The 24,051-nt window shown below is 48.1% G+C and overlaps 1 protein-coding gene across 5 annotated transcripts in view; it reads right to left on the bottom strand.

Moving 5' to 3' along the window:
- Positions 1-445: 445 nt before the first annotated feature.
- LOC137325561 (retinoic acid receptor RXR-gamma-A-like) overlaps positions 446-24,051 on the bottom strand; it is a 285,684-nt gene continuing 262,078 nt past the window's right edge. For 4 of the 5 annotated variants that reach the window (XM_067990805.1, XM_067990806.1, XM_067990808.1 and 1 more), the window contains exons 6-10: positions 14,614-14,743; positions 12,339-12,471; positions 11,064-11,155; positions 9,331-9,436; positions 446-3,956 (exon numbers count right to left, since the gene is read on the bottom strand). In XM_067990805.1, coding sequence (XP_067846906.1) covers positions 3,809-3,956; positions 9,331-9,436; positions 11,064-11,155; positions 12,339-12,471; positions 14,614-14,743 — 609 coding nt within the window. In that variant the 3' untranslated portion in view covers positions 446-3,808. Of the gene's footprint in view, positions 3,957-9,326; positions 9,437-11,063; positions 11,156-12,338; positions 12,472-14,613; positions 14,744-24,051 lie in introns of those variants that run through there. The other variant, XM_067990809.1, reaches the window with a different exon arrangement.

The raw sequence follows: 24,051 nt of genomic DNA, 5'->3' as shown, positions 1-24,051 counted from the left end.
TACCCTGAATAGTGACTCTGTAGTTAGTGAGTGACCCTTACCCTGAATAAACAGTGACTCTGTACAGTTACACACTGAGTAACCCTTACCCTGAATAAACAGTGACTCTGTACAGTTACAGTGAGTAACCCTTACCCTGAATAAACAGTGACTCTGTACAGTTACAGTGAGTAACCCTTACCCTGAAGAAACAGTGACTATAGTTAGTGAGTAACCCTTACCCTGAATAAACAGTGACTGTAGTTACAGTGAGTAACCCTTACCCTGAATAAACAGTGACTCTGTACAGTTAGAGTAACCCTTACCCTGCTGAATAAACAGGAATTCTGTAGTTACACAGTAACTCTTACTCTGTGTAAACAGGAACGCTGTACAGTTTCACAGTGAGTAACCCTTACCCTGCCGAATAAACAGGAACTCTACAATTACACAGCAAACAGTGAGCCAGAGTTTAAACAGTGTATTTACAGAGAAAACGGTTACAGATTAAAGAATTAACATTTTTCTTGTTGCTAAGGGAGGGTTTATACCAAAGCTCTAAAGGTGCTGCAGAGCAGTTCAAAGACAGACAGGTACAGAATGCACTCCTTCAAATGGACATTTTGCGACAGAAGGCTTCATGTTATGTCGTGACCCTGTTGACGAGGGCAGTGTTTCTTGGAGCTCATTTGCAGCCAGCGACACCTTACCTTGAATTTACAGTACAAAAATATAACAATTTGTTCGGCTGAAAGGGGACTGCGTGACAAACCTCTGCAACACTTGCCCCCTTCTCTGAAAGCAGTGCGTAGATGAGCTGCACAGGGACGGTACGGCAAACAGAATACTGGTGGAGGACCCGAAGGCAGTCATTTAGCGGAGGGCTCGGAGATGGGCAGATTCCCCATCCCTGCCCTGTACAAAATGAGTGTCTTCATCTCACTGCCAAGTCACTTCTTATTCTTTATATATATGTATATATATATGCATATATATATATGATATATGTATATATGCATGTACATATATATATATATATACATGCATGTATATATAGATATACGTGCATATATTATGTGTATATTTATGCATGCATGTACATATAATATATATATGCATGTACGTGTATTATATATATGCATACACACGCACATATATATAGTGCATAGTTTATTTCTTTATCAATGAACGTCTCAGTTTCTGTTACTGGCTATGGGTGTGATGCATGTATTGAAGGTGCAGTGATGCAAGAAAATGAGAAAGGTTGGTGATATCGACTTAAGAGCCAAAGATACATGTCACCTTAGAACTGGTGCAATAAGTTCTTTTAGAGACTATTTCTCAATAGTGAATTACTGGGAAGTAAACTGGACACTATATATATATATATATATATATGTATACATTATTATATATAAAATATACAGGCAATAAAGTCTAAACAGCAATAGCACAATTACCAAAGCAGTCAGGCATACTTGTGGAGTGACCGTGCGGTCCTTCTCCAGTGACTGGGCTGTGGACATGTAGTGTATGATGCCGAGTTGCCTCGTGTAATGCACAGCGTGACATGTAATGTTAAAAGTAGCAGCCCCCCGTTATACAAAGGGCAGTCGATCAAACTGAATAATGACACAGCTTTACAGAATGGACCAGCTGCTCCTGGTGGGTAAACAAGGCTTCCTGTGGTTGAATAGCTGTCGCCAATCGCTGCCTGGGCTTATACAGGAATGGCCACTTAAGGCGAGGTAACAGAGGGTGCTGGAGGATCTGTAACCAAAGGACTCGACATCTGGGGGTGGGGTGTTTTCTTGGGGGGGGGGGGTGGGGGGGAAGAGTTGGGGGGGGGCACGCTGACGGGCTGGGTGGAAGGAAAGGATCTAGAATGTCCAAACTGGACCGTCCAACGATATAATAAAAAGGACACCTTCTGCGCTCTGACACTAGATGGAAGGGCCCAATGAGTCAATCCCATTTCTCCCCTCCTTGAGGCCCATATTAGACATTGGACAACCAGACGTGGGAGCCCGACTGGCCAGTGAAGGGAAGGGAGGGCAGAGAGCTGACCATCGGTATGTTGCTGCTTTAACCTACTGCTTTAATCTGTAGATGTGGATGAAGCTGATACAGTAGTAGTGGGGGGGGGGGGGGGTCGGGAGCCAGTGAACTTTAACCTGGGCGTGCCAGAGGCTGGGCGTAAAGGTGGACGAACAGGAAATAAAACAAACTGACCCACGATTCCACACACACACACGAGGAGTCCTTGAGTAAGTGCAATCCAAGATATCACTCGAAACAATTTGAAGCTACAATTCAATAGAGTTTGGCTTTTTAGTGCATTTCAGACTGTTTGGTGCAGTTTCGCATTGATTTCCACACTTCTTTTTACATACAATGGGAAGTACATCAATAATCCAGAGAGTGAGAGTTCAAATCCCACCTGGGCAGTTTGAGAATTTGAATTCAGTTAAAAAGTGACCATGAAGCTGTCAGATTGTTGTAAAAACCCAACTGGTTCACGATTGTCCATTAGGGAAGGAAACCTGCCGTCCTTACCCAGTCTGGGCCTGTATGTGACTCCAGTCCCACACCGACGAGGTTGACTCTTAACCGCCCTCTGAAATGGCCCAGCAAGACACTCAGTTGTAGGCACCACCTTCTCAGGGCGAAGAGGGAGGAGCAATAAATGCCAGCCTTGCCAGCAACGCCCACATCCCGAGATTGAATTTTAAAAAGCTACATGGGACATAGAAGGAGGCCGTTCAGCCCATCACATTGGTGCTGGCTCTTCAACTGGTGCTGCCTATTCTAATCCCATCCCCTCACCCTTTCCCCATCTCCTTTTACACTCCTCTTCAAATCCTTATCCAATTGACTCTTAACTGATGTTACAGACTCTATCTTAATAGCCCGAACGGTAAAGCATTCCCTACTCTAATATCCCATGGTGTGAAAACATCTCTTCTACCTCCCCCCTTCATTCTCCTGGTGACAGTCGGTGCCCCCCCGTTACCGATTGACCATTGAATGGAAACTAAGGAGAAAAAACGGGAGTTGGAAAGTTGAACGGACTGAGGATTGCCACTGCATTAACATTTGATGGAAACCCATAATCTTGACTCTTAAACCCGAAATAAGGATTAACTTTCACCAGGGAGTGAGAAGTATTGAACTTGAGTTAGTTTTGTCACCGTGTCAGGTGGAATGCACACGATCGGATCTGTGTGATTTATATCTTTAAAAAAAAGGTTTGTCAAGTACTCGTGCCAGATGGTCACTTTAAGAAGGGATTGGGAAGGGGGGGGTCCCTATAAAACAGGCTTAACGCAGCAGGATTGACTTGTAAGGGCCCATATTCTGAATATGCCCTCACCCGCTAGGAGTATATAGCAGGTGATCACATGGCACGCTCCCTCCGATATTCTACGTGTCTAAGTGGATGGATGATGGAGGGCTGCGCTCCCCCGCGGTTTCCCGGTACGCACTCTCGGCCAGACAGGCTCCGTGCGAGGAGCATGAACTCAGAAAACGGGACAGAGCGAATGTTGACTGAGGATTGAGGTGTGAGAGATGTACGGTTTAGCGATTTATAAACCTGATTTATTCTTCACTGAATAGAATTTTAATCTAAAATTCTCCCAATAAGTGTTTTTTTTTAAAATTCCCTGTACAAACTAACAAATAATTGCTGTGCTGTGCTTGTTCAAGATACAAAATATGTGTCGTTTTACAAGTTAGACAGATGACAATATATCAATTCTATTCACACGATTAGCGAAAATATTTACAGATTGGACATTTAAGAAAGTAGCGGGTGCGGAGAACGTGATCACGTCATTTGATGAGGAGCCTCCAGCATCTCCATCAGGAAGGTGTCAATGGGGGTGTCGCCAATCAGCTTGAAGAAGAACAGATGCTCGAGACACTTGAGTCCGATCGATCGGAGGGCTGGCAGTCGCAGGAGCAGCTTTGCAAACCTGGAGAGACAAACAGGAAAACTCCACCTCAATCACCCCCTTACAACAGAGAGAGTAACAAGTGTTACTTGTGAGTGAGTGGTCAGTCTGTGGGTCAGGCTCCCGAGGGAGACGGTGGAATCAGTTAATGTTGATTCATTCAAATGTAAAATTAGATAAGATTTCTTTCAGAAAATAACTTTTTGGGATACGGTATACGAGTAATTTGAGACATGACATGGTGAGTGTAACAGGACTGGGAGGAACAGGTGACTTTGGACCTGTGGTTCCCAAATCTCTCCACCACTGGGGGTTTTCCTCACCTCATGTCTGGGTGTGTTGTAGGCTCATTGATGGAGATTGATTGCTACAATTAGTCAACAACTCCATTATCATTGCATCATGCGATTACCAGGATGGTGGAAGGCCAACTAGATGGACCTTGGTCTTTCTTTGTCCAGCGATACCCATGTTACTAAGTCCAGGTCAATCATTCCGCTCCAATAAATATCACTGATACAGTTCCTTTCATTCAGGTTCATAGAAAAGTGCAGTTGCTAGTAGCAGACTTGTGACTCCTACAGTCTGCAGCTTACCCCCTCATTGTGTTGTGTGAGCAGCATAACACGGGATTGACCACTGCCCCTTTTATCTGACATTCCTCACCGGGGCTTGTGCAGACTGCCCATCTTTCACTCCCAAAGGCGGAAAATGCCATCAACGGGAATTTCTGTGGGGATCCCCCGATCGGCCAACGTAATTTTGGCGGAAACCCCGGTAACACTGTGTATCTGGGGATTCCACCGATCTTCTGGCATAGTTACGGCAGCCGATCGGGAGACCACCCCTCTCCCTCCACCCCCCCCCCCCCTCCCCCGACCTCCCGAGAAAATTCCCAGTGCGTGTTGTCATATCGTTCAGGCTAATACCAGTATTCAAATTTATTCACAAATGTAAAAGAAGCAAAAAGTAGGTAAAAAAGAAAGACTTGCATTTATATAGCGCCTTTCACGACCTCAATACGTCCCAAAGCGCTTTACAGCCAATGAAGTACTTTTTGAAGTGTAGTCACTGTGGTAATGTAGGAAATGTGGCAGCCAATTTGCACACAGCAAGATCCCACAAACAGCAATGTGATAATGACCGGATAATCTGTTTTAGTGTTGTTGGTTGACAGATAAATATTGGCCAGGACACCGGGTGCAACTCCCCTGCTTTTCATCAAAAAAGTGCAATGGGATCTTTCACTTCCACCTGAGGAGGCAGACGGGACCTCGGTTTAACGTCGCATCCAAAAGATGGCACCTCTGACAATGCAGCACACCCTTAATACTGCACTGGAATGTCAGCCTGGATTATGTGCTCAAGTCTCGGGAGTGGGACTTGAATCCCCAACCTTCTGATTTGGGGCCATGGCTGATACATATGTAAAAGATCCCACGACACTATTTCGAAGAAGAGCAGGGAGTTCTCTGCGGAGTCCTGGCCAATATTTATCCCTCACTAAATCAAATTGTCTTGTCATTTATGTCATTGTGGGATCTTGCTGTGCACAAATTGGCTGCCTCGTTTCCCTAAATTAAAACAGCGACTACACCTCAAAAGTACTTAATTGGCTATAAAGCACCTTGGGACGTCCTGAGGTTGTGAAAGGTGCTATATAAATGAAAGTTCATTCATTACCTTACAGTACAGCCCATTGCCAATCGCTGTACTCCAACAAACACCATGAGGAGGAGTTGCGGTGGAAATATTAGATTGGAAGGGGGATGAGGTTCGATGAGAGAATTAGAGGGACGAGCTTCATTGGGACAAATGCCGTTTTCTCATTCTTGATTGTTTCTTATGTTCCTATATATTTTGAGACAAGAAGGCACATTCAGTAATCCTGTACTGCCAGCATGGTGTTTTGTTCAGACAGGAATGCAGATTGGACTTAGGGCTAAAACATCAGAACACAGATTCTCCAACCTGTGCTCCCATCAAGCAAGGCTCTGTGTTGGGAGTGCAGAATTAGAGCCTAATATTCCTACTTTGGTTAAACGATGGTTGCCTTTGCAACCATCTTCAGCCAGGAGTGCCGAGTGGATGATCCATCTCAGCCTCCTCCCGATATCCCCACCATCACAGAAGCCAGTCTTCAGCCAATTCGATTCACTCCACGTGATATCAAGAAATGGCTGAGTGCACTGGATACAGCAAAGGCTATGGGCCCCGACAACATCCCGGCTGTAGTGCTGAAGACTTGTGCTCCAGAACTAGCTGCACCTCTAGCCAGACTGTTCCAGTACAGCTACAACACTGGTATCTACCCGACAATATGGAAAATTGCCCAGGTATGTCCTGTCCAGGATAAATCCAATCCGGCCAATTACCGCCCGATCAGTCTACTCTCAATCATCAGCAAAGTGATGGAAGGTGTCGTCGACAGTGCTATCAAGCAGCACTTACTCACCGATGCTCAGTTTGGGTTCCGCCAGGACCACTCAGCTCCAGACCTCATTACAGCCTTGGTCCAAACGTGGACAAAAGAGCTGAATTCCAGAGGTGAGGTGAGAGTGACTGCCCTTGACATCAAGGCAGCATTTGACCGAGTGTGGCACCAAGGAGGCCTAGTAAAATTGAAGTCAATGGGAATCAGGGGGAAAAGTCTCCAGTGGCTGGAGTCATACCTAGCACAAAGGAAGATGTTAGTGGTTGTTGGAGGCCAATCATCTCAGCCCCAGGACATTGATGCAGGAGTTCCTCAAGGCAGTGTCCTAGGCCCAACCATCTTCAGCTGCTTCATCAATGACCTTCCCTCCATCACAAGGTCAGAAATGGGGATGTTTGCTCATGATTGCACGGTGTTCAGTTCCATTCGCAACCCCTCAGATAATGAAGCAGTCCGAGCCCGCATGCAGCAAAACCTGGACAACATCCAGGCTTGGGCTGATAAGTGGCAAGTAACATTCGTGCCAGACAAGTGCCAGGCAATGACCACCTCCACCAAGAGAGAGTCTAACCACCTCCCCATGACATTCGACGGCATTACCATCACTGAATCCCCCACCATCAACACCAAGCTCGACACCATCCAGGACAAAGCAGCTCACTTGATTGGCACCCCATCCACCACCCTAAACATTCACTCCCTTCACCACTGGTGCACCATGGCTGCAGTGTGTACCATCCACGGGATGCACTGCAGCAACTCGCCAAGGCTTCTTTGACAGCACCTCCCAAACCCGCGACCTCTACCACCTAGAAGGACAAGGGCAGCAGGCACATGAGAACAACACCACCTGCACGTTCCCCTCCAAGTTACACACCATCCCGACTTGGAAATATATCGCCGTTCCTTCATTGTCGCTGGGTCAAAATCCTGGAACTCCCTTCCTAACAGCACTGTGGGAGAACCTTCACCACACGGACTGCAGCGGTTCAAGAAGGCGGCTCACCACCACCTTCTCAAGGGCAATTAGGGATGGGCAATAAATGCTGGCCTTGCCAGCGACGCCCACATCCCATGAACGAATAAAAAAAATACAGTACGAACGCACAGAAACATTCTGCAGGTCAATGATACACTGGCACTTGTACTGAGATGTGGTCTATTTTGGCCTCATGGGGTCGAGCATGTGTTAAAGGAAGCCCGACAAGTTCATTGATCGACTTGGTGCCACGGATGAGTCGTCTATGGAATGCATCTAGTCAGTGTTATATGAGTAGGGCTGAAGCATGGAACTGATAGCCCAGAACAAGGGTCCAAGATGCGGCCTATGGTTCACATGCAACCGCAGTGCCCTGGCAGTCTGTCCCTTAAAACCCTCCCAACTGGGTTCTATTTGCCCTTATATTTCTTATTCACTGACTTTCCCTGTTTGAATCCTGTGGGCCTGGAGGTTTGGGAAGGGCTGTATTTAGTACTGCTGCCTCATTAATGGATAAACCTTAAATCGGAACACCACGATCTGTTGGGATCAGCGACTTGAGATCAGGTGTCAGCCTTGGCTCAATGGGCAGCACTCTTGCCTCTGAGTCAGAAAGTCGTGGGTCCAAGTCCCACTCCAGAGACTTGAGCACGTAATCCAGGCTGACACTCCCAGTGCAGTACTGAGGGAGTGCTGCACTGTCGGAGGTGCCGTTTTCAGATGAGATGTTAAACCGAGGCCCCGTCTGCCCTCTCAGGTGGATGTAAAAGATCCCATGGTCACTATTTCAAAGAAGAGCAGGGGGAGTTCACCGGCCAATATTTATCCCTCAACCAACATCACTAAAACACATTATCTGGTCATTATCACATTGCTGTTTGTGGGATCTTGCTGTGCACAAATCGGATACTGCGTTTCCTACATTACAACATTGTCTACACTTCAAAAGCTCTTCATTGGCTGTAAAGTGCTTCGGGACGTCCTGAGGTCGTGAAAGGCGCTATATAAATGCAAGTTCTTTCTTTCTTTTGTTTGGATCTCCATTTGCCAGCCAAGAAGATGAGCAGCAATCCAGCTTCCAATGCCAAAGTCACTCTTGAGCTGACCAATAGTAACTGAGCTACCCTCTCTTTTTCTGAGGAAGCCCCAAACTGACACACGACTCAGATCAGGAACTCACCGCGTGAGATATTTTGGAGCATGGGCTTATGTTACTAAGCACTCAACAGCCACCGGGCCGGGAATGTTAGAATATCGGCCTGTGCTGTGGGACAATCGGTGCAATTGGGATCCATATTTTCTCACTGTAGAATCTTAACATGCAGAGCGACACCTGAGAGGGACCATAAGGTAATCTGCTCGTCTTGGTGAGAGGGGGCTCGATGTTGATGCAGTGCTTTGGTGGCTTAAAATACACATGCACGCTCCAAAATGTTTCATGAGATGGGCTCAGTTAAGACAGGTAAAGACAGAAACAGATAGACAGAGACTGACACAGAAAGAGAGGCACAGCAAAAGCTAGATGCAGAGGCAGATAGGTACAGAGGCAGATAGGTACAGAGGCAGATAGATACAGAGGCAGATAGGTACAGAGGCAGATAGGTACAGAGGCAGATAGATACAGAGGCAGATAGGTACATAGGCAGATAGGTACAGAGGCAGATAGGTACAGAGGCAGATAGATACAGAGGCAGATAGGTACATAGGCAGATAGGTACAGAGGCAGATAGGTACATAGGCAGATAGGTACAGAGGCAGATAGGTACAGAGGCAGATAGATACAGAGGCAGATAGGTACAGAGGCAGATAGGTACAGAGGCAGATAGATACAGAGGCAGATAGGTTCAGAGGCAGATAGGTACAGAGAAATACAGCCATAGACAGGTATAGAGCCAGATGTGAAGAAGGTCAAAAAGACAGATCCAGAGATCAATATAGCCACAGTGACAGGAACAGAGGCCCATATACACAGGGGTCCTTACCGGCCAGGCTGATCTGGGTACTTGTGTTTTGTATAAGCCTCTAGTGATGCATACACCTTCTCCCTCAGAGATTCCACTTCTCCCGGGTTTGATAAGCCTTTAGCATCTAAACGGCATGTTGAAAATATTCACAGTCACTTCAGGAGCGTAACATTACAGTTAAAATGTAATGATCACTGCCATTGAACAGAATTCCAATGAATAAACCCCTTCACGTTCACTCCCATTATTTAGCACTCTAATGAACAAATCCTTTTCTTTTCACTCCCATTATATAGAAATTCCAACAAATAACTCGCTTCCCATTCACTCCCATTATATAGAAATTCAATGGACCAAACGCCTTCCCATTCACTCCCATTATCATAGAATCATAGAAAGGTTACAGCACAGAAGGAGGCCATTGGGCCCATCGAGACCGCGCCAGCTCTATGCAAGGCAAATCCAGCTAGTCCCACTCCCCTGCCCTATCCACGTAGCCCTGCAAATTTTAGAAATTATACAGAAATTCAATGGACCAAACCCCTTCCCATTCAATCCCATTATATAGAATCCCAATGGATCAAACCCCTTCCCAGTCACTCCCATTATATAGAATCCCAATGGACCAAACCTCTTCCCATTCACTCCCATTATATAGAATCCCAATGGACCAAACCCCTTCCCATTCACTCCCATTATATAGAATCCCAATGGACCAAGCCCCTTCCCATTCAATCTCATTATACAGACTCCCAATGGACCAAACCCCTTCCCATTCACTCCCATTATATAGAATTCCAATGGAGCAAACCTCTTCCCAATCACTCCCATTATACAGAATCCCAATGGACCAAACCCCTTCCCATTCAATCTCATTATACAGACTCCCAATGGACCAAACCTCTTCCCATTCACTCCCATTATATAGAAATTCAATGGACCAAACCCCTTCCCACTCACTCCCATTATATAGAATTCCAATGGACCAAACCCCTTCCCATTCACTCCCATTATATAGAATTCCAATGGATCAAACCCCTTCCCATTCACTCCCATTATATAGAATCCCAATGGACCAAACCGCTTCCCATTCACTCCCATTATATAGAATTGCAATGGACCAAACCCCTTCCCATTCACTCCCATAATCTAGAATTCCAATGGACCAAACCCCTTCCCATTCACTCCTCTTATATAGAAATTCAATGGACCAAACCCCTTCCTATTCATTCCCAATATATAGAATCCCAACTAATCAAATCCTGTCCCATTTACTCCCATTATATAAAATCCTAATGGACCAAACCCCTTCCCATTCACTCCTCTTATAAAGAAATTCAATGAATCAAATCCCATCCCATTCACTCCCATTATATAGAATCCCAATGGACCAAACCTCTACCCATTACTCATATTGGGTTGAAACATTCCCAAAATGACCCCAATCCAGTGTTTAATAGACGATGCACTTAGTCCAGTTTTACCTGTTACCAGAGGATCAGACCAGCTGCCTAATCCCCTCAGTGTAAAGTATTAGGATGTGCTCAGTGTTAGTGTGATGTGTGCATTGAATGGCTGTATGAGATGAGAAAGCTGCTTCCTTTCAGCTCCAGTTAGTCAAAGCCCTAATCCTGAGGTCACGTTTCACCACAGGCGGGTTTGCATGTTATTAGACTTCAGGCTGGTCTGGTTTGGTACTGATCTCTCGGGCAATGGATCCCACATTATGCACGTCATGGTGCAGGCTGTACCTGGATTGAAGAGAACGATGGCTCTCAGGCACCCCAGCTCTGTCTTGTCCATCTGCATGTCTTTCATCTTAGAGACCAATTCTGTCAGAACTCTGTCAGGACACAGGAGGTTAAACAGTTATTGTCCTGAACTTGCACCAAGTCCTGTTCACCCATTGCCCCTCTGCTCACTGACCGACATGGGCTCCCAGTCCGACAATGCCTCAGTTTAAAAATTCTCATCATTGTTTTCCAATCCCTCCATGGCCTCGCCCCTCCCTATCTCTGTAACCTCCTCCAGCCCTACAACCCTCCGAGATCTCTGAGCTCCTCCAATTCCGGCCTCTCGCGCATCCCCGATTTCCCTCACCCCACCATTGGTGGCCGTGCCTTCAGCTGCCTGGGTCCTAAGCTCTTGAATTCCCTCCCTAAACCTCTCCACCTCTCTCTCCTCCTTTAAGACGCTCCTTAAAACCTACCTCTTTGACCAAGCTTTTGGTCACCTGTCCTGATATCTCCTTCTTTGGCTCGGTGTCATTTTTTTTGTCTGATAATCGCTCCTGTGAAGTGGTTTAGGACGTTTTACTACAATAAAGGCGCTATATAAATGCAAGTTGATGTTGGGGGAGATGGGGGGGTACGGGACATGTGACACCACAGATTGTGGAGAAAAACAGGGTTTACTTCCACTCTGTTGGATTCTCACACACGACAGGGGAGGCCACAATGAGAGACTCCCCGCAGGGAGAGAATAAAGTCAGAAGCAGCTGGCGAGCAGCCAGATACAGGACCGGCCTGGGAGGACGCTATCTGCCCAAACACCTTGGACACGAGGGCTGGACAGTCCTGGGTTACAGTGAGGGAGGAAAGACAAAAGAGAGGGACTATGCCCTTATAGTAACAAAAAGACAATCTGATCAGGGCAATAAAGCCCCATTTCCCCAAGTGACTGATTGAGTAGTTAATGTACATACTGTACACAGTGGGACAGCACGAGGGGTGCTGCAACTGACTAAAGCCCCCCTGGGCAAGGGGGGGGGAATACATCAGCCAGGGTTCACACTCCAGCTGGAAAGTTCCCTGTTGACCTCAGGTAACAACTTGAATGGTTCTGATTGTGACGCCCTCCACAGATGAATTGCCCGCGGACCCTGCCGAGGCTCACACGCCGCGAAGAATGGCCACGTGGGGGTCTGCGAGAGGTCTGTGGGGCCGCACCAACCCAGTGACAGCCTGCGTCTTCAGCAAGAGGTGGAGGGAGGGAGAACACCAGGAAATGAAGAGTAATTCCTGTACCTGTCGAATATGGAGCCCACCCCGGCGCTGTGGGCACTGCTGCGATGGACGTGCAGCCCCGTGGCCAGGAGGATGCCATCCTTCACCGAGATCGAGCGGTGTGAGAACGAAGCGATGAGCAGCTCATTCCAACCTGCACAGGAAAAGGTATCGAGTGATCCTCCCACTCCATACTCTCAATCCGCACAAAATGGCCCACTTCAGATTCAGCTGCAACAAACACTGACAAACACCCCCTTCTAGAGACAGTCTGTTGGATTCTCCCCACCCATTTAATCTCCCTCCACACACCATGTACACTCTCCCCTATCATGGACTCTACCCACCCATTTAATCTCCCTCCACACACCATGTACACTCTCCCCTATCATGGACTCTCCCCACCCATTTAATCTCCCTCCACACACCATGTACACTCTCCCCTATCATGGACTCTACCCACCCATTTAATCTCCCTCCACACACCATGTACACTCTCCCCTATCATGGACTCTACCCACCCATTTAATCTCCCTCCACACACCATGTACACTCTCCCCTATCATGGACTCTCCCCACCCATTTAATCTCCCTCCACACACCATGTACACTCTCCCCTATCATGGACTCTACCCACCCATTTAATCTCCCTCCACACACCATGTACACTCTCCCCTATCATGGACTCTACCCACCCATTTAATCTCCCTCCACACACCATGTACACTCTCCCCTATCATGGACTCTCCCCACCCATTTAATCTCCCTCCACACACCATGTACACTCTCCCCTATCATGGACTCTACCCACCCATTTAATCTCCCTCCACACCCCATGTACACTCTCCCCTATCATGGACTCTACCCACCCATTTAATCTCCTCTACACACACCATGTACACTCTCCCCTATCATGGACTCTACCCACCCATTTAATCTCCCTCCACGCACCATGTACACTCTCCCCTATCATGGACTCTACCCACCCATTTAATCTCCCTCCACACACCATGTACACTCTCCCCTATCATGGACTCTACCCACCCATTTAATCTCCCTCCACACACCGTGTACACTCTCCCCTATCATGGACTCTACCCACCCATTTAATCTCCTCTACACACCCCATGTACACTCTCCCCTATCATGGACTCTACCCACCCATTTAATCTCCCTCCACACACCATGTACACTCTCCCCTATCATGGACTCTACCCACCCATTTAATCTCCCTCCACACACCATGTACACTCTCCCCTATCATGGACTCTACCCACTCATTTAATCTCCCTCCACACACCCTGTACACTCTCCCCTATCATGGACTCTACCCACCCATTTAATCTCCCTCCACACACCGTGTACACTCTCCCCTATCATGGACTCTACCCACCCATTTAATCTCCCTCCACACACCATGTACACTCTCCCCTATCATGGGCTCTCCCCACCCATTTAATCTCCCTCCACACCCCATGTACACTCTCCCCTATCATGGACTCTACCCACCCATTTAATCTCCCTCCACACACCATGTACACTCTCCCCTATCATGGACTCTACCCACCCATTTAGTCTCCCTCCACACACCATGTACACTCTCCCCTATCATGGACTCTACCCACCCATTTAATCTCCCTCCACACACCATGTACACTCTCCCCTATCATGGACTCTGTCCACCCATTTAATCTCCCTCCACACACCATGTACAATCTCCCCTATCATGGACTCCACCCACCCATTTAATCTCCCTCCACACCCCATGTACACTCTTCCCTATCATGGACTCTACCCACCCATTTAATCTCCCTCCACACACCATGTACACTCTCCCCTATCATGGACTCTACCCACCCATTTAATCTCCCTCCACACACCATGTACACTCTCCCCTATCATGGACTCTACCCACCCATTTAATCTCCCTCCACACACCATGTACACTCTCCCCTATCATGGACTCTACCCACCCATTTAATCTCCTCTATGTTAACCCACTATTTGCCTGTCCTCTGGCACTCCTTCCCAAAATCTTTCCACCTCGCCACTATTTTGAGAAGCCTCTCTGAAACTCTTCTCTTTGACTGTGCCTTTTCCCCCTTCTGTGACCCACTTTTTTCTCCCCGTTCTTTTCTTCTGGTTGGCGCTCACCTTTCTGCCAAGCCCTGCACGGATCGGGCACTATACAAATGTAAGTGGTTGTAATCCACCATCCTTGTACCGCAGGGTCTGACAGACACAAACTTTCGACCGGATGGCGGGAGATGCCTGAGGATTTAGAACTTCAGCTCACCTGCCCGAAGGAGAATGACTTGATCATCCAGAGGGAGGTCGGAGAAGTGTGGTATTCTCTTAGCCCACTCGACCAGTGTGAAGAGCTGCTTGTCTGCGGCCTGGCATATATTGGTGACTGGGTCATTGGACTTAACAGGGAGAAGGGCAGAATGAAAAGACACTTCGATGTTATTCGGTTTTAAACGGCTCACACAAAAAGAGAAAATGGACGTCATTTTACTTTCCTCGCTATTTTCTAACTCCCTTCAGCCGCTCCCTGCAGCCTTTCCCGAAACAGAGAGTCCAGGCTCTGGGCCTTCTCAAACGCCGTTCTGAAACCAGCCGGCAGAAAGAGTGCGAGAGCGAGTGGAGCAGTGGGAGGAGAAACGACTGACGCTCCCCGCTTCGCCCTGTTTCTCGTGGGGGGAATCACCCTCCACTGGCCGGATTCAATTGGTGGGAATCGTCGACAGGATCCTGCCTGACACTGCACCTGGTAGGGAGCCCGAGTCTGCTCTGGACATAAAACCACCGAGGGTGGCACTGTGGTATGGTGCATGCTGCTCCAGTCTCATTGTACTTCTGAAACTCCAGGACTAAGCTGGCTCTTTTTTTTTTACCTCACTGGTTTCATGGATAATTCCACCCCCCCCCCCACCCCAAGGTGAATAAGTTGTCCCCATTCTGCAGTCCTCCAGGTCTCATGGCTTCCTGACAGAGTGGGTGGGCTGCTCAAGGACAAAGGCGAGAGCCTCTTTGATTGACCATAAGATGTGGGTAGCTCATAACTCTCTCACCTCTGAGTCAGAAGCTCTGTGGGTTCTAAGCCCCCCTCCAGAGACTTGAGCCCATAATCCAGGCCGACACTCCCAGTGCAGTACTGAGGGAGTGCTGCACTGTCGGAGGGTCAGTACTGAGGGAGTGCTGCACTGTCGGAGGGTCAGTACTGAGGGAGTGCTGCACTGTCGGAGGGTCAGTACTGAGGGAGTGCTGCACTGTCGGAGGGTCAGTACTGAAGGAATGCTGCACTGTCGGAGGGTCAGTACTGAGGGAGCGCTGCACTGTCGGAGGGTCAGTACTGAGGGAGTGCTGCACTGTCAGAGGGTCAGTACTGAGGGAATGCTGCACTGTCGGAGGGTCAGTACTGAGGGAGTGCTGCACTGTCAGAGGGTCAGTACTGAGGGAATGCTGCACTGTCGGAGGGTCAGTACTGAGGGAGTGCTGCACTGTCGGAGGGTCAGTACTGAGGGAATGCTGCACTGTCGGAGGGTCAGTACTGAGGGAGTGCTGCACTGTCGGAGGTGCCGCCTTTCGGGTGAGACGTTAAACCGAGGCCCCGTCTGCCCTCTCAAATGGATGTAAAAGATCCCATGGCACTATTTCGAAGACGAGCAGGGGAGTCTCGGTATCCTGGCCGATATTTATCCCTCAACCAACACCTAAAAACCAGATGATCTGGTCATTATCACATTGCTGTTTGTGGGATCTTGCTGTTCACAAATTGACTGCCACATTTCCTACTTTAAAACGGTGACTACATTTCAAAAGTACTTAATTGGCTGTAAAACACTTTAGGACGCCCTGAGGTCATGAAAGGTGCGATATAAATACAAGTTCTTCCTTTAACACTCATTGTCAACAGGCAGACTTAACGCTGGATGGGAATTCTGTCCAAAGATCAGAGATCCCGAGTTTAGTGTAAAAAAGTCCTTATCTGCAAGCAGGATGGATGCCCTAATGAAGCTCTTGTTATATATTAACGTTAAACTTTGCAAGCTAGGTCTGGGCGAGACCGCGGATGGTATAACTTGCTGCTTCACGCACGCCCTGACTCGCGACTCTGGGAACATTGGCCTCAATGACCACATCTGGATCAACTTTCAATGCAGATGGAGCTGTCAAACTAACAGCAGCCACCAGAGGGCAATGGTGCACCCTGATCTTTGTGTCGTCACTAAATGGGGCACAAGTCCTGATCACCAACATCGCTGGAGTGCCGTGACCATCACAAATTAGAAAATGTACCTGCAAGCCTTCTGCTTTAATCACCTCTCCTGGTTTCCAGCTCCAGGGTAAGTTTTTACAAATGCTTTTGTTTTAAATGGCTGCATCCTACACTTGCCTCTTCATTGCTCAGCATTCATTATCCCCCACCCCGCCCCCCTCTTCATTGTGGGCCCATGCCAAATGCTCCCTCACAGTAAGGCCTCTGCCACTCCCCTCTCCCCCCCATTCAGTCACCCCACCCTCCCCTCTCCTCCGGTCCCCTCTCCGCCATTCATTCACCCCTCGCTCCCCTCTCCCCCACTCACTGTAAACCCCCACTCCCCTCTCCCTGTCACTCCCCCACTCCCCTCTCCCCCACTCACTCTCACGCCCCACTCCTCTCTCCCCCACTCCCTGTCACCCCCCACTCCCCTCTCCCCCACTCACTGTCAACCCCCATTCCCCTCTCCCCCACTCACTGTAACCCCCCCACTCCCCTCTCCCTGTCACTCCCCCACTCACTCTCACGCCCCACTCCTCTCTCACCCACTCCCCTCTCCCCCACTCACTGTCACCCCTCCACTCCCCTCTCCCCTCATTCAGTCACCCCACTCTCCCTCTCCTCCGGTCCCCTCTCCCCCATTCATTCACCCCTCGCCCCCCTCTCCCCCACTCACTGTCACCCCCACTCCCTGTCACCCCCCACTCCCTGTCACCTCTCACTCCCCTCTCCCTGTCACCTCCCACTCCCCTCTCCCTGTCACCCCCCAATTCCTCTCTACCCCACTCACTGTCAACCCCCATTCCCCTCTCCCCCACTCACTGTCACCCTTCACTCCCCTCTCCCCCCATTCAGTCACCCCACTCTCCCCTCTACTCCGGTCCCCTCTCCCCCATTCATTCACCCCTCGCTCCCCTCTCCCCCACTCACTGTCACCCCCCACTCCCCTCTCCCTGTCACCCCCCACTCCCCTCTCCCTGTCACCTCCCCAACTCCTCACTACCCTACTCCCCTCTCCCCCACTCACTGTCACCCACCCACTCCCCTCTCCCCCACTCACTGTCACCGCCCCATACATTGTCACCACCCCCCCCACTCACTGTCACCCCCCACTCCCCCTCTCTCCCGCTCCCTGTCACCCCCCCCACTCCCCTCTTCCCCACCTACTGTCACTCTCCCCGCTCACTGTCACTCCCCTCACTCCCCTCTCCCTGTCACTCTCCCACTCCCCTCTCCCCCACTCACTGTCACCCTGTTAGCGAAAATGAAAGTGCATGAAATTGGAGGTAATCTTTTAACATGGGTAGGGAATTGTTTAGGAGGTAGGAAACAGAGAGTAAGGATATTGGATATATACTCCCATTGGCAGGATGTGACTAGTGGTGTCCCCCCCCCAGGGATCTGTACTGGGGCCTCAGCTTTCCATTATATTTATCAATGACTTGGATGAAGGAATAGAGAGCCCCAAGTTTGGTGACAACACTAAGTTGGGTGGCACAATAAGTAGTGTAGATAGAAGTAGAAAGTTTCAACAAGACATTGATAGATTAAATAAGAGGGCAAAACTATAGCAGATGGAGTTCAGTGTGGGGAAGTGTGAGGTCATCCACCTTGGACCTAAGAAAGATAGATCAGAGTATTTTCTACATGGTGAGAAGCTCGGAACTGTGGAAGAGCAGAGAGATTTTGGGGTTCAAGGACAGAAATCACTAAAAGCTAGTGGACAGGTACAAAAAATAATTAAAAAGGCTAATGGAGTGTTGGCCTTTATCTCAAGAGGGCAGGAATACAAAGGGGTGAAGTTATGTTACAGCTGTACAGAGCACTGGTTAGACCCCATCTGGAGACTGCTTTCAGTTCTGGGCACCGCATCTCAGGAAGGATATATTGGCCTTGGAGGGGGTGCAGCGCAGATTCACCCGAATGATACTGGGGCTAAAAGGGTTAAATCACGAGGCCAGATTGCATAGACTCGGCTTGTATTCCCTTGAATATAGCAGATTAAGGGATGATTTCATTGAGGTGTTTAAGATGATTAAAGGATTTGATAGGGTCGATAGAGAGAAACTATTTCCTCTGGTGGGGGAGTCCAGAACAAGGGGGCGTAATCTTAAAATTAGAGCCAGGCCGTTCAGGGGTGATGTCAGGAAACATTTCTTCACACAAAGGGGAGTGGAAATCTGGAACTCTCTCCCCCGGAAAAGCTGTTGAGGCTGGGGGTCAATTGAAAATTTCAAAACTGAGATTGATGGATCTTTGTTGGGTAAGGGGATTAAAGGATATGGAACCAATGCAGGTCGATGGAGTTAAGATACAGATCAGCCCTGATCTAACTGAATGGCGGAACTGGCTCGAGGGGCTGAATGGCCTCCTCCTGTTCCTATGTTCCACCGTTACCATCCTGTCACCTCACCTACCCACTCACTGTCACTGTGTCCGATCTCCCCTCCCCATTGATTAGAATCTGATCCAGTCTCCATCCCCATCACCAGATTATCTCCCTCTTCACAATCCTCCATTCTGTTCTCCTATTCCCAGGGTTTTCTGTTTCAGCCCCTGCAATGATTCTGTTCTTGTGCGGCCGTGAATGAATGATTGTCCATCACTCCCCAACTTACAGCGAGCCAGAACTCTCCAATAATAAGAGAGGCAGGGGACTGACGGACACCCCTGGGGGTAATTGTAACTGTAGTCGATGGTGAAAATGGGCGCTATCCAATGGGGGAGTATAATCTGCGGGGGGGGGGGGCGTATAATACTGAGGGGGTCTATAATACTGAGGGGTGTATAATACTGAGGGGTGTATAATACTGAGGGGGTGTATAATACTGAGGGGGTGTATAATACTGAGGGGGTGTATAATACTGAGGGGGTCTATAATACTGAGGGGTGTATAATACTGAGGGGGTCTATAATACTGAGGGGTGTATAATACTGAGGGGGTGTATAATACGGGGGGGTGTATAATACTGAGGGGGTGTATAATACGGGGGGGTGCATAATACTGAGGGGGTGCATAATACTGAGGGGGTGTATAATACTGAGGGGGTGCATAATACTGAGGGGGTGTATAATACTGAGGGGTGTATAATACTGAGGGGGTGTATAATACTGAGGGGTGTATAGTACGGAGGGGTGTATAATACTGAGGGGTGTATAATACTGAGGGATTCTATAATACTGAGGGTGTCTATAATACTGAGGGGTGTATAGTACGGAGGGGTGTATAATACTGAGGGGTGTATAATACTGAGGGGGTGTATAATACTGAGGGGGTGTATAATACTGAGGGGTGTATAATACTGAGGGGGTGTATAATACTGAGGGGTGTATAGTACGGAGGGGTGTATAATACTGAGGGGTGTATAATACTGAGGGGTGGAGAATACTGAGGGGTGTATAATACTGAGGGGTGTATAATACTGAGGGGGTGTATAATACTGAGGGGTGTATAGTACGGAGGGGTGTATAATACTGAGGGGTGTATAATACTGAGGGGGTCTATAATACTGAGGGGGTCTATAGTACTGAGGGGTGTATAATACTGAGGGGTGTATAATACTGAGGGGGTGTATAATACTGAGGGGGTGTATAATACTGAGGGGGTCTATAATACTGAGGGGGTCTATAATACTGAGGGGTGTATAATACTGAGGGGGTCTATAATACTGAGGGGTGTATAATACTGAGGGGGTGTATAATACGGGGGGGTGTATAATACTGAGGGGGTGTATAATACTGAGGGGGTGTATAATACTGAGGGGGTGCATAATACTGAGGGGGTGTATAATACTGAGGGGGTGCATAATACTGAGGGGGTGTATAATACTGAGGGGTGTATAATACTGAGGGGGTGTATAATACTGAGGGGGTGTATAATACTGAGGGGTGTATAGAACGGAGGGGTGTATAATACTGAGGGGGTGTATAATACTGAGGGGTGTATAATACTGAGGGGTTTATAATACTGAGGGGGTGTATAATACGGGGGGGGTGTATAATACTGAGGGGGTGTATAATACGGGGGGGTGCATAATACTGAGGGGGTGCATAATACTGAGGGGGTGTATAATACTGAGGGGTGTATAATACTGAGGGGGTGTATAATACTGAGGGGGTGTATAACACTGAGGGGGCGTATAATATTGAGGGGTGTATAATACTGAGGGGGTGCATAATACTGAGGGGGTGTATAATACTGAGGGGGTGTATAACACTGAGGGGGCGTATAATATTGAGGGGTGTATAATACTGAGGGGCGTATAATACTGAGGGGTCTACAATACTGTGGGGGCGTATAATACTGAGGGGCGTATAATACTGAGGGGCGTATAATACTGAGGGGCGTATAATACTGAGGGGCATATAATATTGAGGGGTGTATAATACTGAGGGGCGTATAATACTGAGGGGCGTATAATACTGAGGGGCGTATAATACTGAGGGGCATATAATATTGAGGGGCGTATAAAACTGAGGGGCGTATAATACTGAGGGGCGTATAATACTGAGGGGCATATAATATTGAGGGGTGTATAATACTGAGGGGCGTATAATACTGAGGGGCGTATAATACTGAGGGGCTTATAATATTGAGGGGTGTATAAAACTGAGGGGCGTATAATACTGAGGGGCGTATAATACTGAGGGGTGGAGAATACTGAGGGGTGGAGAATACTGAGGGGCGTACAATACTGTGGGGCATATAATACTGAGGGGCGTATAATACTGAGGGGCGTATAAAACTGAGGGGCGTATAATACTGAGGGGGCGTATAATACTGAGGGGGCGTATAATACTGAGGGGCGTACAATACTGAGGGGCGTATAATACTGAGGGGTGTATAAAACTGAGGGGCGTATAATACTGAGGGGCATATAATATTGAGGGGTGTATAAAACTGAGGGGCGTATAATACTGAGGGGCGTATAATACTGAGGGGCGTATAATACTGAGGGGCGTACAATACTGAGGGGCGTATAATACTGAGGGGCGTATAATACTGAGGGGCGTACAATACTGAGGGGCGTATAATACTGAGGGGCGTATAATACTGAGGGGCGTATAATACTGAGGGGCGTATAAAACTGAGGGGTGTATAATACTGAGGGGTGTATAAAACTGAGGGGCGTATAATACTGAGGGGCGTATAATACTGAGGGGTGTATAAAACTGAGGGGCGTATAATACTGAGGGGCATATAATATTGAGGGGCGTATAATACTGAGGGGTGTATAAAACTGAGGGGCGTACAATACTGAGGGGCGTATAATACTGAGGGGCGTATAATACTGAGGGGCGTATAATACTGAGTGGCGTATAATACTGAGGGGCATATAATATTGAGGGGTGTATAAAACTGAGGGGCGTATAATACTGAGGGGGCGTATAATACTGAGGGGGCGCATAATACCGAGGGGACGTATAATACTAAGGGGTGTATAATACTGAGGGGGTGTATAATACTGAGGGGGTGTATAATACTGTGGCGTGTTTCATACGGGGAGGGTTGTATAATACTGAGGGGCGTATAATACTAAGGGGTGTATAATACTGAGGGGGCGTATAATACTGAGGGGTCGAATAATACTGAGGACTGTATAATACGGGGGGGGTAGTATAATACTGAGGGGTTGTGTAATACTGTGGGGTGTATAATAAGTGGGGGGTTGTATAATACTGAGGGGTGTATAATACTGAGGGGGCGTAAAATATTGAGGGGGTGTATAATACTGAGGGGTGTATAATACTGAGGGGGCGTATAATACTTAGGGCTGTATAATACGGGGGGGATAGTATCATACTGAGGGGTGTATAATGCTGAGGGGGCGTATAATATTGAGGGGGTGTATAATACTGAGGGGTGTATATACTGAGGGGGCGTAAAATATTGAGGGGGTGTGTAATACTGAGGGGTGTATAATACTGAGGGAGTGTATAATACGGGGGGGGGTGTATAATACTGAGGGAGTGTATAATACTGAGGGAGTGTATAATACTGAGGGAGTGTATAATACGGGGGGGGGTGTATAATACTGAGGGAGTGTATAATACTGAGGGGTGTATAATACGGGGGGGGGGGGTGTATAATACTGTGGGGGCGTATAATACTGAGGGGTGTATAATACGAGGGTGTTGTATAATATTGCGGGGGTGTATAATACTGAGGGGTGTATAATACGGGGGGGGGGGGGTATAATACTGAGGGGGCGTATAATACGGGGGGGGGGCATATAATACCGAGGAGGTGTATAATACTGAGGGGGTGTACAATACAGGGGGGTGTATAAAACTGAGGGGTGTATAATACTGAGGGGGCATATAATACTGAGGGGGCGTATAATACTGAGGGGTGTATAATACTGAGGGGGCGTATAATACTGAGGGGTTGTATAATACTGAGGGGGCGTATAATACTGAGGGGGTGTATAATACTGAGGGGTTGTATAATACGGGGGGGGGCGTATAATACTGAGGGGTTGTATAATACTGAGGGGTGTATAATACTGAGGGGGCGTATAATACTGAGGGGTGTATAATACTGAGGGGGCGTATAATACTGAGGGGTTGTATAATACTGAGGGGGCGTATAATACTGAGGGGGTGTATAATACTGAGGGGTTGTATAATACTGAGGGGGCGTATAATACTGAGGGGGTGTATAATACTGAGGGGTTGTATAATACGGGGGGGGGCGTATAATACTGATGGGCGTATAATACTGAGGGGGTGTATAATACTGAGGGGTTGTATAATACGGGGGGGGGGCGTATAATACTGATGGGTGTATAATACTGAGGGGGTGTATAATACTGAGGGGTTGTATAATACGGGGGGGGGCGTATAATACTGATGGGCGTATAATACTGAGGGGGTGTATAATACTGAGGGGTTGTATAATACGGGGGGGGCGTATAATACTGATGGGTGTATAATACTGAGGGGGTGTATAATACTGAGGGGTTGTATAATACGGGGGGGGGCGTATAATACTGATGGGCGTATAATACTGAGGGGGTGTATAATACTGAGGGGTTGTATAATACGGGGGGGGGGCGTATAATACTGATGGGCGTATAATACTGAGGGGGTGTATAATACTGAGGGGTTGTATAATACGGGGGGGGCGTATAATACTGATGGGTGTATAATACTGAGGGGGCGTATAATACTGAGGGGTTGTATAATACTGAGGGGGCGTATAATACTGAGGGGGTGTATAATACTGAGGGGTTGTATAATACGGGGGGGGGCGTATAATACTGATGGGCGTATAATACTGAGGGGGTGTATAATACTGAGGGGTTGTATAATACGGGGGGGGGCGTATAATACCGATGGGTGTATAATACGGGGGGGCGTATAATACTGAGGGGGTGTATAATACTGAGGGGTTGTATAATACGGGGGGGGGCGTATAATACTGATGGGTGTATAATACTGAGGGGGCGTATAATATTGAGGGGTTGT

The sequence above is a fragment of the Heptranchias perlo genome, chromosome 9, assembly GCF_035084215.1.
Source record: "Heptranchias perlo isolate sHepPer1 chromosome 9, sHepPer1.hap1, whole genome shotgun sequence".
In the NCBI taxonomy this organism is placed as follows: Eukaryota; Metazoa; Chordata; class Chondrichthyes; order Hexanchiformes; family Hexanchidae; genus Heptranchias; species Heptranchias perlo.
The sequence above is the reverse complement of the archived record's forward strand: the minus strand, read 5'-3'. Positions and strand labels throughout refer to the sequence as shown.